General features: G+C 44.3%; 1 protein-coding gene and 1 long non-coding RNA gene across 2 annotated transcripts in view; one reads left to right on the forward strand and one right to left on the reverse strand.

Annotated features, from left to right (window-relative positions):
- The window catches only part of LOC136611213 (uncharacterized), a 141741-nt gene that overhangs the window by 36770 nt on the left and 89939 nt on the right, over positions 1 to 15032 (forward strand). The window lies entirely within an intron of this gene.
- The window catches only part of CCND2 (cyclin D2), a 54216-nt gene that overhangs the window by 14510 nt on the left and 24674 nt on the right, over positions 1 to 15032 (reverse strand). Inside the window, exon 4 of the mRNA XM_066590540.1 lies at positions 12954 to 13102. Within this exon, the coding sequence (XP_066446637.1) occupies positions 12954 to 13102 (149 nt within the window). The remainder of the gene's footprint in view (positions 1 to 12953; positions 13103 to 15032) is intronic.

Below are 15032 nucleotides of genomic sequence, written 5' to 3' on the forward strand. Positions count from 1 at the left end.
GAAGCTCTGAAGTGCCGGGCCGACATTGTTCACATCAGTTTATTACCTTCGGCAGTGGAGAATGAAAAAAAAAAGAAAAATACTAATTTGTTCCAATTATTACAAACTCTTGGAAGTAATTTCCATTGAAAACCAAGTTACCGAAAACCGTTCTTATCATGCTTCTGCTATAGAAAATGTCCATTCTTGCAATCTTGTATTCTTTTACCTAAATCTGTCCAAAATTCTCTGAATTAATTTCTCACTATATCTTTATAGAAGTCCCGATCTCTTCAGTTTCCTGAGCTGAGCTCCAAATTCCCGGTATAGACATGGCAGTATAACATTCTGGCTACCTGCAGTCACCATTAGGGGGAGCTAACTGTATGCTGTTTATGCATGGAGCTCAATAATAAAACAGTAAGCTGCTAAACTCCCTCTAGTGGTATCAGTAGGAAGCCCTTTTACACAAGCTGACAGTCGGGTATGAATGTTCATTTGCCTGACCATGGGCCCACATGACTATGGCCTGATGAGCCAAAAACATACAAATGCTCGGCTGATCGGATCTTCTATGCAGGGATAAAAGTACGCGCTCGTCTGGAGCCATCTTTCTGTGTAAACAGAGAGATGTGCAGGAGATAAATGCAAATTCGTCCCCATACTAACAATCCCGTGTCGTATGGAAACAGCAGTAATGAGCGGCGATCAACATGCTTTGTTGGCCATCGGTGATCACTCACGGGAGTATATCTGCACATGTAAAAGGCCCTTAACTAAATCTTATTCAGTCCTAGAGACACTTATGTGATATCCATCTACTATGCACCCAGCATATCAAATCTAACTACCAAATATCTTATCTCATAATACCCATTACATCTAAAATATAATATCTATCATATCCCCAGCTATCAAATATTGCATCTATATTACCTATCCAATATCGGACGATCAAATCTGTGATCTCTATCAAATACCTACTATTATGTGATCCAATATCTATCAAATATCCAATTTTCTAATATTTATTCAATAATAATTGATCATAGCTATGATCTTATCAATTATGTCTAATATCCACCAGACCTATCTAATACAGTTTATGGATCATGTCTATCAAATATCTATTCTGCTATTCAACTAAGCCATTAGATCTCTCTATGGTATCTAATCTATTTCTATCTATCCAATATCTATAATTTCTATCAAATATCTACTCTATTATCTGATATCCATCATATAATCTAATATCTGTCAAATATCTATCCAATCTATTTAATGTAATATCTATCCAATGACTATTGATCAAATCTATGATCACTATCAGTTAGCTGTCAAATATCCTCTCTAATATCTAATTGTCTAATATCCATCATACCTATCTAATATACGGTATATGGATCATATTTATCAAATCTCTACGCTATTATATAATATCCATCAAATATGTATCCAATGTCTTCTATTTATTCTTTTATCCAATAACTATCAATCATTAAGATTTCTCAGATAAATGTCAAATAATTCTATAATATCTAACTGCGTAATATCTTACACTCATTGTCAAAAAAATAACAGTTTTTTGCTAACCGTTTTTTTGCTAGGAAAAAATAAAAAAAACAAAACAAAAAAAAACCAAGCACCTAGAAGGAGTTGTCGAAATCGAATGAAACTTCATATTTCATATCTTGGATGCAAGATGTGACACAGGTAGTCATGGAGGCTCTAGTAGCCTGTTGTACCACCTCTAGCTTTGATACAAGATGCAATACGTGCGGGCATGGAGGCATACAGGTTCCATATGGTATTCTGTGGAATATTGGTCCACATTTGCAAACTCGTAGGCTTTCGAAGTTGGCGTCTCAGATGGTCCCATCCATGTTCTATTTGTGCTAAATCTGGTGACCGGGCAGCCATAGAAGTGTGACAATGTTGTGGGGGCTCCTGTGACCCCCTTGTGTGTGCGGCCGAGCATTATCCTGCTGCCTCTTGGAAGCCGCCATGAGAGGAACACATGTGGTTGCAGGATGTCCTGAACATATTGCTGAGTGTCATTGTCCCTTGTACCACTACTAGGGGGGACCACAAGACCATCACACCAGCAGGGGGCAATATGTCGCTCCACAGCAAAGGCAGGATTGAGGCGCTCACCCCTAAATCACCAGACACGAACCTGGCCATTGTCACTGCCTAATCAATATCTGGATTTGCCGCTAAAAACAAAATGGCTTTGCCAGGCACATGGGTATAATGCTGGTGCCATCTGTTTCTGAATGGCAAACAACTAAACAGTTGGAGCTGCTCCTGCATCTTGGGTGGTCAGATGGTGCAGGTCGCGGGCAATCCATACAACGTCCAGCTCCTTGTATTCAAACCCTGGTAATGGGGTGAAATCTCTTCTCTGCGTCGTAGAGGCGTCTAGTGGCCAACAAGCTCTACTCAAGTGGAAGAAGAGGTCACTACACACAAGGAGCCTCCGAGAGCCTTTTATAGGCCAAGGGGGGAACCACTTTGGCCCAGAGAAGACGCTGGCATTTCTGGATTGTGTTTTTCTATGGCTTCTATTTTGCATGATACAGCTTAAACTTGTATGTGTGGGTTGGACGGCGGCCTGTGTTCACAGACAATGATTTTTGGAGGCATTCCTGACCCCATGCCGTGATTTGAATTACAGAGGCATGCCCGTTTTTATAATGCAGTGCCACCCATAAGGCCTCATGTCCACTAGAAAAATACAATCCGCCGCGGATTCCGATTGGATTTGCTTTAAATGGTATTTTTTTTGCATGCAGATTTTGCATGTGATAGCAATGTTGCCGATCCGCACGGAATCCGCGGCAGAATGCAGCATGCTGCGCTCATGTGAGTGAGCCCTAAAATCTAATCTAATATCTAGCAATCAAGTATCAAGGGGCTCACATGGGCGTATGTGGGCTGCGTAATACGCAGTACAGAGCAAATCTACCATGCCTATTTGCTGCTGGGTTCACGCGGGTCGGAAATCTCACGGAATGTCTGCAGCGGGACCGTACGGAAATTCTGCGAGATTTCTGCCGCCTGTATTCCGCTGTGGGAATCTCTCCCCGAAGAGAGTCTGCAGCGGAAACGGCGTTACAATTGACATTCCGCGGATTCGAATTCCACGCCGCATGTCAATTTCCGCAATATGCAGCCTAAATTTTTGCAAATCTCATCCACTTTGCCGCTTCGGCTCGGGCTTTAGAATGCATGGAAATTCCACGGCAATTCCGCCCCGCGTGAACCCGGCCTTAAACCTACGGCGCCAACATAGGCCCATCTGAGTGAGCCCTAATAACCATATAGATTATATAGGACCTCTGTGTATATTTATAGAGCCCACATGACCATGACTAGTAGCAGGCAGCGAGTCGGTCCACAAAGCCCCGTTTATATGCGTAGGTCCTGCAGATATTTGTATTGAAGGACAGAGCGAGATGTTCAGGCCCAGGAACCTGAATGCATCTTTAAGATGATTAATTAAACACTCCGGTTTCTTGAACCGAGCCATCTGGGGTCCTGTATTTAGCCTCTGCCAAAAAGCTAATTATGCTAAAAATAAAACTAAGTTTATCTGGATACAAATCTCTGCTGCTTGTAATAAATGCTCTTTGTCAGTGCAGAGAGAAGGCATCTGCTGTGCTTGTCATAGGGACAAGCATCAAACCCGATGATTGTAGCGCGCTAGTAGATCATAGGGCGGAAACAAAAGTATGTGTACTGCCGCTCATTAGTTGGGGCCCTTACTTCCTCTGCTCGTTGGCTCCGTCACAAGCCATGCACCCTTCTCTGGACTTATGAATGGGGACGACGGAACTCCAGCATCAGACTGCAGCGTATCTGCATCACCCCATTGTAACCACACACGCAAAACACTCACTGGGGAACAAAAAGCTGAATGAACTTGGAGCAGCTGCCAAATCAGGCAAAAAACAACTTAGGAAACTATCTCATTATCCCTTTCTCTCCGGGCTATTCTGACTGATGTTTCCTTGCATACAAAATACAACCCGACACCAGAGGCAGTATACGGGCTTTTAAAGATGGCAGCTTGCTCATGCCACCCACTGATCAGTACAGAGGACTTCGTTTTTAAAAGGGTTTTCCATCCTTACCGATGGATTTTTTTTAAAAATCATTTTTCTATAGCTGTCTGATAATCCAGATTATGTGATCATCTGACAGGGATGCTGGATTAAAGGATTTTTGCTGTATGCAATTCAATGTCTTTAATCCAAATGGGAACGGACGGGTTATTGGGGATTCTGGATGGCCAGACGGCTACAGTGGAATTTTCTCGAGCCGGCTGATCACCCAGATTATCTCCCAATCCACCGAGGATGCCAGATTAAAAGAATTTTACTGTATGCTATTGAATTCCTTTAACCGATCATCAATGGGAACAGATTCAATACTCTGGATTATCATACAGATAGGCCGCCTGCACACGAGCGGGTCGGATCCGGCAGCGAGAATTCTCGCCGCGGGACCCGACCAGAGAGCCTGCAGGGAAGAGCGCGTACTCACCCGCACCTGGCGGCCCCGGCTCTTTCATGTGCCTGCTGCCGCGCAGCCGGCGCATGCGCAGACCGGAGCCGGCGGCCGGGTGAGTGCGTGCCCCGCACAAAAATAGGACATGCCGCGGTTTGTTTGCCGCGCGAGATTTCGCGCAGCCAAACCGCGGCCGTCTGCATAGGAGTGCGTATTGTAATGCACTCCTATGCAAACTTTCAGTGGCGGAAATCCTGCGGGAAATCCCACGGCGGGATTTCCGCCCGTGTGCAGGCGGCCATAGAGAAGAGTTTTATGGAATTTTCCATAGCGGTTCAATAATCCCAGACTAGATCTGACAATTCACCAGTAATTCCATATATTTTTTTTTAACTATATACAATTGATCCAGTAATCCAGCACAAATTGGAACAGACCGGTGGCAGATTAGTAAAAATTCTGGATTAGCAGACAGTTAAAAAGAAAAATTTTATGGCATTTTCTATAATGGTTGCATAATCCAGATTATTCGGTAATCCACCAATGAGTCTGGATACTTCTTTTATTTACTGCATACAATTACATTCCCTTGATCCAGACCAGTGGCGGACTATTAAATATACTGGATTATCAGACAGATGTCTGATAATACAGAGTATATGCTAATCTATTAATGATGCTGCAATTAAATTCCTTCAATCCAGCATTATTGGGAACAGACAGGATTACATTAGACAGTCTGGATTATCGGACAACTATAGAAATGTATAGCTGTCCCGGAAAACATTTTTCTTTCATTCCATTTAGTAAATTCCTGTAATCCAGGATAGATGGGAATAGTTAGGTAACAGATTATTAGATATTCTGGATTATCAGATTGCTACAGAAGAAATGTATGGGATTTTCTACAGCTGTAATCCAGGATATTTAATAATCCCACGGTCGGGCCTCTCGCATTGATGCTGCATTCAAGGAATTTTAATGTACACAATCTGCTATAAATGCCGGATTATCAGATAATCTGAAAGCTGTAGAAAATGATATGCACCCCAAAATAAAATACAGGCAAATAAAAGGAGGAAGTCCATAACCTGTTCTTTGGTTATCCAATACTCATATCTAAATGTTGCAGTTCTGTGCTGGATTATCAGAATTTCAGATTACTGGACACGATTTTATTGTTCTATTTTCCTATTGGCTGATAACTGGCGGTGCATTAACCCTTTCCAATCCACTGTCTGATGTCTGAAGACATTCTGATTGAAGGCTATACAGCTCCAATGGCGGAAGATGTCCGGCAGGGTATTCTTACTGTATATTACTGGCCGCTCTGTTGTCGGGGGGGGGGGGGGGGGGCCTCTCCAGCATGTCCCATACCGCAGTACTGGCTCTAGCCAGCAGATTGCGCCATTGTAAAATAGCAGAAAGAGAAAGCCCCCCTAGGAAACCCTGAATCCAAAATTGGATTGCAAAGAGTTAATATTAACCCCTGCCTGCCATGGCCTGACCTACCTTCCAATATTACTGCTGCTACCCACGCATGTTTAGTGGCGCTCCACATTGAGGAGCCTACGTGACTGTATGGAAGTAGCGGTATGTCATGTATAGCTGACAACCTGAGGAAACTGTGGCTGATGTTGCCTCGTGTGCTGCAGAGTGCTAAACTCTCGCTCACGACCTGAAGGTTGCAGGTTCAATCCCCGCATGGTTCAGGTAGCCGGCTCAAGGTTGACTCAACCTTCCATCTTTCTGAGATCGGTAAAATGAGTATCCAGATTGGTGGGGGGGGGTAATAAATACATTACCTGAGAGCGCTGCGGAATAAGTAGGTGCTATTTAAATAACCAGATTGATTTTTATTTGTTTTTTAATGCTATATGTAACACCAGGGTTAGGAATAAACCCACGGAAAGGCAAGCTCCGGCTCGATATATGACCCCTATGAGATATGTAGCTCTAGTGACTCTTCACTAGAGCAGAGTTCAGGCTGGCCGGGAGGCTGCGACACAGTTAATGTGTTCCTTCCTTCTTTTTTTTTTTCCTCTCTCTCTCTTGCGGAAAGGAGTCTCTTGAAAGATCAACAGCTGACTTTATTTAAAACCCCCTATGAGTCAGTAATACAGTATGCCGTTCTGTTCCAATAAAACTCAGCCACTGCACAAATACATCTCCGCACAGAAATCTCCCCCAAGACACTGCATACATTCAGCCTAGGTAAGAAGGTGTCGCGGGGCCCGGGGTATTGTCTCACAGCTAATTCCTAGATCTCTTTATGAAGCCAGCGGGGAGGGGGTGGTAACCGCCGAAGCCGCTGCTGACGGTAACATTAGGTTGTCCATTTTCAATGAGTCATTGACAGGAAGCGGCCCACACAGTGATCACTCTCTGCAGATCCACTTTGTGCAGCAGTAGGGCGAAAGAGGCCAGGAGTTTGGGGACCTCCCCTTCATGTGGTGAAACTTTTTTTCGTTTCACAAGTTACTATGAACAGATGGTTACCGAGAATCGAAAATGGAATGCATAAAAATAAGTCGGTGTCAAATTTTTAAACCAGAACACAAAAAAAAAAATGTAAAAAAAAAAATATATATATATATACAATTATAATCACAATGATTAAATGTGGTATAGCTAGCTCAAAACCAAAAGAATGTATCTGACCATAGAGTCTGTTGATTTGGTCTCCAGGTATACGTTTTTGAAAAATTTCGAAAATATGTAAAAAAAAAAATAAAAAATTGTTGACTTAAAGGGGTTGTTCAGCTTTAAAACTATTGATGGTTTTTTATGCTTGGAATAGGCCATCAATTGTTGATGTTGTGAGGGTCCTCTGCAGAAAACCCACATTGATCAGCTGTTTTCTGGGCCGTTGAGCTCGTGAACTGAGCTTATGTGCGCAGGAAGCAGACAGCTCCATTCTCACTGCAGTGGCCCGAATTGGTACTACAGACAAAGTTTTCATTGAAGTGAAGGGGAAGTTTTGTGTTTAATGCCAACAACTGCAGTGTGAACGGAGCCGTTTGCTTCTCGCAGAAATCTGAGGGGAGGCCATCAACAGTTAAAAGCTGGACAAGCCCTTTAAAAAGCTTGTCTTTTAAAAGAGCTGGGGGGCAGCCATGTATTTTTTTCCTCCAGTGGCCAGTCATTCAGATGAAAAGTCTGTCAAGAGGAGATGTAGCCCTTTGTTTTGATTCATAGAGAAGGGTCTCATCCACATGCCCCAATTGTCCTCACAAAACAACCCCTTTAATATCGATGACCAACCTAAAAGAAAAACCAGGAGAGACCCTTCATCCACTCTGCAAATGTCATAATGCCAGGTTCATAGAGTGCAGCAAGTTATCAAAAACTGTTTAAAAGCTAAAGTAGAAGACTAGTAACTAGAGATGAGCGAGCATTGTCCTTAGCGAGTACCTGCCGGCTCGGAAGAAAAGATTCGGGTGTCGGCAGGGGGCGGGGAGTGGTGGGGGAGAGCAGGGGGTAACGGAGGGGAGAGCTCACTCCCGCAACTCACCCGTCACCCACGCCGGCACCCGAATCTTTTTTTCCGAGCGGGCAGGTACTCGCTAAGGACAATGCTCGCTCATCTCTACTAGTAACCAATCAGGTTTGAACATGTGGACAGTGACTGCCACAATCGGATAGGACTGATTTTTTCAGCGATGACTCCTTAGAGGAATCTTTTTGTTTTTAAAGTCAAAATTACCTTCTACAATGGTTATGGTATTTTAACCCCATGGGACAATGCAAAATCTCAGTATATGAAAATAGTCAAGTCATGCGCTACAGCAGTTATACCGGCCCGAGCCAGAATGGATGGATTTGCCCTTTTAACAAGGATACATCTTTGTATATAACCCAACGCTAATATACTGTTCTGGCCCTTTAATAAAGTAGGATAATTCTCCTAAAAGCGGCATCACCGCAGCTGTCACCCGGCTCTGGAGAAAACTTTGAAGGACTTTTTCAAAGTCAGTAGAACCTTGATAATGAAAGCCAGGCGAGGGACATTTTTTTCCCCTCCTGCCAGACGCACTATACCAATATAGACATTTACCTCACATGAACCGCGCGCTCTTCACAGGCCTGTGACAGATACAGTATTCAAAAAAGGAATACAAACATTTTGCCAATTAGAGAGGCGGCCCGTTCCAAGAATGATTAGAATTTAGCATCGGCGGCGGAGGTAACTTGAATGCGCTTTTATTTCTTGGATTTCTCCTGTGGATCTCTTCATATGTGCCTCTGCCACACTGTACAGATAATCCACTTACCGCTAATGTCTCCAGGAAATGACTCTGCTACATAAATCGGAGAGTTTTATTTTATGCATTCCTCTCTGTTTATTTTGGACTTAAAGGGAAAGTTAACTATTTTCTTTTTTTTTTTTTTTTTTTACTAGATTGTGGAACATACTCAGTATTCCAATCTATATTTTTTTTCTGACACTAGAATATTTTTTAAAGGGGGTTTCCAGCGAGAATACTTCTGATTACCTATCCTTAGGGTAGGTCATCAAAAGTTGATCGGCTGGGGTCCGATCAGCTCGGGACCCTGAGTGATCAGCTGAGCGGCCGCATGCTGTCAGCACTGCAAATACAGGTCAGAGCGGGAGTCTCCACGCCGATCTCAGTGTAGTGGCCGACAGTTGTAACTGCAGGCACAGCTCATGTTGATTTTAATAAGAGCCATGCCTGCAGTTACAAGTGCCGGCCACTATACAGAGGTCGGAGCAGAGACTTCCATTGCTTCAGCTCTGACTTCTTTTTTTTCTTTTTCCGGCACTGACAGCATGCACCCACTGAGCTGATCGGTTGGGGTTCCGAGCGATGGACCTTGGCAGATCAACTATTGATGACCTATCCTGATGATAGGTCATCAGTAGTATTCTTTGTGGAAAATTTCTTTTTATCTATTGTTTGTATATAGCTATGGGGACGGTCATCTTACTTGAACTGCAGTTAACAGCACTGTAGAGATATGCTGCCTCATGGGCCATAGACATAATAGACAGGAGATGATTCACTGACCGCCGCTCCCCCGAGCCTGCTCGGACCAGTAAGCAGTTACTCGAGAAGAGTGATGCTCGCTCGAGTAACTGCTTTATCCGAGCGTGGTCGCTCATCTCTAGTAAAAACGTAGTTTCTCAATAGGTCATCTTCTAATGACACATTCAATTTAAAGGAATTGTCCAATAAGGTCAAAGGTTAAGGAAGGACCCTCTGTTGGCCACAGCAGAGAGCAGCCTCAAACAAAGGTTACCACTTTAGAGGAAACCATGAACTACAATGGCCATTGCCGTATCAGCTGTGTGCAAGAAATTTTAGCAGCCAGACCTGTTGTCATCAGCTGGTTGGATGAGACAACCATATAATACAATGTAACTTCTCTGCGATATCGCAGACGATACAGTAAGCAGGCTGTCTGCCACCGGGGCAAGAATATCCACATGTGGTTCAGACTCCAGCCACTAAGTATGTAGAAGTCTAGACTTATTCTAAATTTCCTTTGTAATCCATATATAAGTAACATAGTATATTAGGCTGAAAAAAGACATCCATCCCTCTTGTTCATACTATTATCCACCCCTTTCCCCTCCCCTGTGTTGATCCAGAGAAAGGCAAAACAAAAAACAATGAAGTAAAAGCCAATTTTCCTCATTTAAGTGAAAAACAATCCTTCCCGACTCCAATCTAGCAATCGGAACAATCCCCGAGTCACCGGCCCTTCAGAGTACTTGTTGACAACCAATATGGCTGCCATTCCAACCACCAGAGTTGTCACCACTGTTCCTAGACCAGTCAAGCGCAATCATCCATCACCTGCATTACTAGGAAGATATGCTTCAACGGTTGAAGAAAATTTCCAATCCCCCCCCCCTTGTGGGAGTTGTAACGGCTGCCATTTTGGCTGTCCCTTAATTTACCAAGTACCAGCTCACCCACGACGGTAGCCAAATCTTTTTTTCCGAGCGGGCAGGTACTCGCTAAGGACAATACTCGATCGAGTAATTGCCCTTAGTGAGTATACTCGCTCATCTCTATAAGAGACCCATTGAAGAAATATTCCATTTGCATCTGATCTCACTTTATGGCCCAGATGACAGGATATAGACTAATTTGCAGGGAATGTCCTGAGTGAATCATTCAGTCTTGATGGTCGCTAGGCTTTTTTTTTTCTTTTCTTCTTTCTCTACAAAGTTTTACAGATACAAAACAAAAAAACTTTCCAGAAGTGAGCTGATTCATAAAAACCCTACAGAAGTAGCAGAATGAATAGCGGGTAAAGTTCAAGACACGAAACCTGAAAGCGTGTGGGAGGAGGACACCACCTGGGGCGTACGCTCTCACCCCGTGCCATATACAGTATAGGGAGACCGGAAACACTTGTCCTACAAGTTAATGACCCAATTCCATTTATTTGAACTTCTTCTAAAAAAGACTGTTTGCCCATTCCAAGGGGGAAGAGGTCATCTAAAATTAGGAACGACTGTAAACAAACTGCATTGTGGGAAGCGGGAGGTTACTGTTCAAAGGTCGGATCTGGCGGCCGGGGAGAGAGGGGACGCTGGGCTCGTAATATAGGACTCCAGAATTCAGTGCCGCTTTTCTAGAACATTCTCCTGCATGGAAGCAGACCCCCCCCACCCCACTAAAAAAATACGACTTTGCCTCTTTAAAAACCTAAATTAACCTGCAATCTTATCCTGTAATCCCCAGGAAAGTTTACTTCAGCCCTTACGGAAGGGGGTACAATTGTGCCACCCAATAGATGCCACTTCCATAGTAAATACACCCTGGCGTTGATGACATCAGCTTTCATTTAGGGTGCCTTCAAACTTTTTTGAGCGATGCGAGAGTGAGTAAAAAACGCAGAATTACGAAACAGATGATTTTCAATGGTTTCCTTCACATTTGCGATGTTTTCACTCGTGATGTTGCGAGAAAAAGAAATCGCGCCATGTCATATCTTACTGCATTTTCCTTTTTTTTTTCTCATCTCCCATGTTTCCCCATGGACCCTCCTTTTTATAACATCGCAAAGACTTGCGATTTTCATGCGATGTGTTTTTAAAATCGTGTGGAAAAAATTGCGCGAGAAAAACGCAAGTGGCAGTGATGTTTTTGCGGGAAAAAAAAGTCACGATTCTGCAGTGATTTTCTCACGGCGATCTAGCGATCACCAGCGTGAAGGGCTCCTGCTTTCTGGTTCAGTTTCGCATTATTTTCAAGATCTCTGCTTGCTTTAGTGAATGGGAACATACACATTCACAGTTTCCAATCTCATAACAAGCCATAAACAAGTCAGATGGGCTCCGTCAGGGCGGGTTTTTCTCAGCTTCAGGCCGCCTGCACACGGGCGGAAATCCCGCGGCGGGATTTCCCGCGGGATTTCCGCCACTGAAAGTTTGCATAGGAGTGCATTACAATACGCACTCCTATGCAGACGGCCGCGGTTTGGCCGCGCAAAATCTCACGCGGCAAACAAACCGCGGCATGTCCTATTTTTGTGCGGGGCACGCACTCACCCGGCCGCCGGCTCCGGTCTGCGCATGCGCCGGCTGCGCGGCAGCCGGCACATGAAAGAGCCGAGGCTGCCGGGCGCGGGTGAGTACGCGCTCGTCCCTGCAGGCGCTCGGGTCGGGTCCCGCAGCGAGCATTCTCGCTGCCGGATCCGACCCGCTCGTCTGCAGGCGGCCTAAGGGGGTGAACAAGAATGTTACCATTCAAAGACAGCAAGCAGACATCTTGAAAATTAAGGGAAAATGAGCAACAATGACTATATATATTATATTATATATATTATAATATATAGCCGGCTGCACACGGGCGGATTTGCATTGCGGAATCTGGAGTGGGCATCCATTGCATGCTATGGAAAAACGCAATTTCCTCCACACGAGCGGAAATCAATTACGATTTTCCGCTCACAGAAAAGAAATCACCACTTGCCGCGATTCCACGCAGCTTCCGTGCTGACGGCTTCCGTTGAAGTCAATGGAAGCCGTCCGCCCCGCGACCCTTCCGCAATCTTCAAGGCGTGGGTTGCGCTGTGTACGGCGATACCCCCGTCAGTTGCGTCTTGGAACCACGTGTGATACTCCAAGTATCTACGTCCGGGGACGTGACGTGCGCCGTTTCCGGCACGCAGCTTCTCACTTGGCCCCTTTAAGCGTTGACTCGCACAGCAGACAGTCTGCACTAGGCTGGGTTAGGAGCCGCTCGCTCCGTGCCAAATGACAAATGCTCTTTTAAGGGCATTGATTCAGCAGTAAGAAATACCGCACCTAAACAAAACTCTTAAGACTCATCAAAAACTTAAAGTGGCAAAAACAATCCCTCAAAGCAGCTGCGGAGAGAAGAAGATGGAAGCCGAGAACTTCAGGGGAATTCCAGAACATTCTTCCAAGGATACTGTTAACACTCACAATTATCACGGGGGGATACAAAGAGGATACTCACCACATCTGTGTTGGTGATCTTAGCCAAGTGCTCCGTCAGACTATCGCCAGAGAGGTCGCTTTCTGCGTCGTCCAACTGCAGCCCACAGATTGCGGCTCCCACGCTTCCAGTCGCGATCATAGATGGTGGGTACAGGGCAAAGTTAAAATCTGCGAAGAGCAGGACAAACAGTCAGCGAAAGGCAGAAAATAGTTGCGTTGTGCCAAGATGAGGATTAACCATAGTGGAGCTAACCTTTACTTGTAAGTGCGACAGAGCCGGGGAGGCTCGGGGTCTTACAGGAATACAAGCATGACCGCGGGGGTCTCTGCTGTCCCACCCCCTCCGGCACTGCACAAGGCCATACCTGACAACTTTTGAGAAGGAACATAGTTTTTTTTTCTTTTATGGGGTTCTCTGTACGGTATACATGAAACGTTACCTTTTCTTCCGAGCGGGCAGGTACTCGCTAAGGACAATGCTCGATCGAGTAATTGTCCTTAGCGAGTATGCTCGCTCATCTCTGGTAAATACCTCTCTTATAAAAAAATTTAAAAAAAAAAATTGTATTTGCATCTGCTTTCTATGACCCATTAGTTGTTTTTTTTCTTTCACCAAATGTGCCGCGGGAGGATTTGTTTATTGCGAGACAAGCAGTACCGTTTTGCGGGAACTGCAACTTTTTGATTGCTTCTTATTCCATTTTTTCAGGAGGCGGATGAATGAAAAATGGCAATTCTGGCTCTTTTTTTTTTTTTCCATTTATTGACTTTTTTTTACTTATGCTGTTCATCATGTGAGAGAAGAGACAATATTGGGGGGCATTTTAAAAAAAAAGATTTTTCACCAGAATTCTAGTGTAAAAAGTCATAACGCTTTGTGCAAGTCCCACTTGCGCAAAAATTTGCAATGTTTCTGCCTTTTGCACCAGCCCCGACACTTTTAAAAAACGTAGACAGGGCTTTGAGGAGGGGGGGTGGTCACCACAAACTGACAGGTTTATGTATAATTCATGCCAGAGACTGGTATAAAGTATTGGTTTGGACGCACAGGGGTGCTGAGACGTACATAATACATGAAGAGGCGTGGGCATCGGGGGAGATTATACTAAGACCGACGTTGGTAATGCCAGGCTAAGTAAATATCCCCCAATATTCTTCTAGTTACGAAGGTGGCGATGTGTCATTGTAATTTTTTTCCCTTTTAGAACTGGGTTTGTAGAGGGGGAAAAAAAACATCAACTTTTTTTTTTTACAAACTTTAACTTTTTGTTTTACACATTTTTTCCCCTTCAACGGGTCGTGAAGTTGCAATCGTTGAATCGCTGGTATACTACACTGCACTACTTTATAGAGGTACAGTACTTTACTATAGACAGGTCAACAATCAGACCCTGCCAAAAACCGGGTATAGATGAATAGACAGGCATGGCTGGCAGATCTAGAATTATTTACTAGCCCCCTCCTCCTGTCACCTGTTAACATGCTGCGATTGCTATTGATTGCGACAAGTAAAGGGGTTAAACAGTCGGAAACAGTCTCTCTACTCCTGGCTGTTGGATCTTGCCTACACAGGACTCCCATGCTGGCCTTAGACTAGCCTGCTGTGGTTTGTTTTTTTTACAGCGGCCTGGCCTAAGGCCCCTTAATAACTACAGTAATAACTTGTATGCCTAGTCACTAAAGGGTTAAGAATTGCAAATTGTGGCAGTCTCACTCCAGTAGCTGGGTGACATAAGTCGTCACTCCCCATCTCTAGACCTACTGAAAGTTGCAACTAATTTATCAAAGGTAATACTTGATAAATTTCTTCCATAGACCCTCTTTTGCACAGACCTCTGGACCAAACATCTCCTTTCTGCAGATCCCATACCAGACCTTCCATGCATACAGATCTCAGACCAGACCCCCACCACCATCTATACAGACCCCAAGACCAGACGCACAGATGCTCGCCCTATTCCTGGATTCTTTCTGAATGGCGCCACCACAGACAATATCCTTATCCGGCAGTGAAGAAGACTGCAAAAACGGGAAGCGGTGAATATATTTTAAAGAGAGAGACTCTGCCACCCTCTTTACGCACCTTTCTCTGACAGCA

The sequence above is a fragment of the Eleutherodactylus coqui genome, chromosome 2 (genome assembly GCF_035609145.1).
Source record: "Eleutherodactylus coqui strain aEleCoq1 chromosome 2, aEleCoq1.hap1, whole genome shotgun sequence".
Taxonomy (NCBI): Eukaryota; Metazoa; Chordata; class Amphibia; order Anura; family Eleutherodactylidae; genus Eleutherodactylus; species Eleutherodactylus coqui.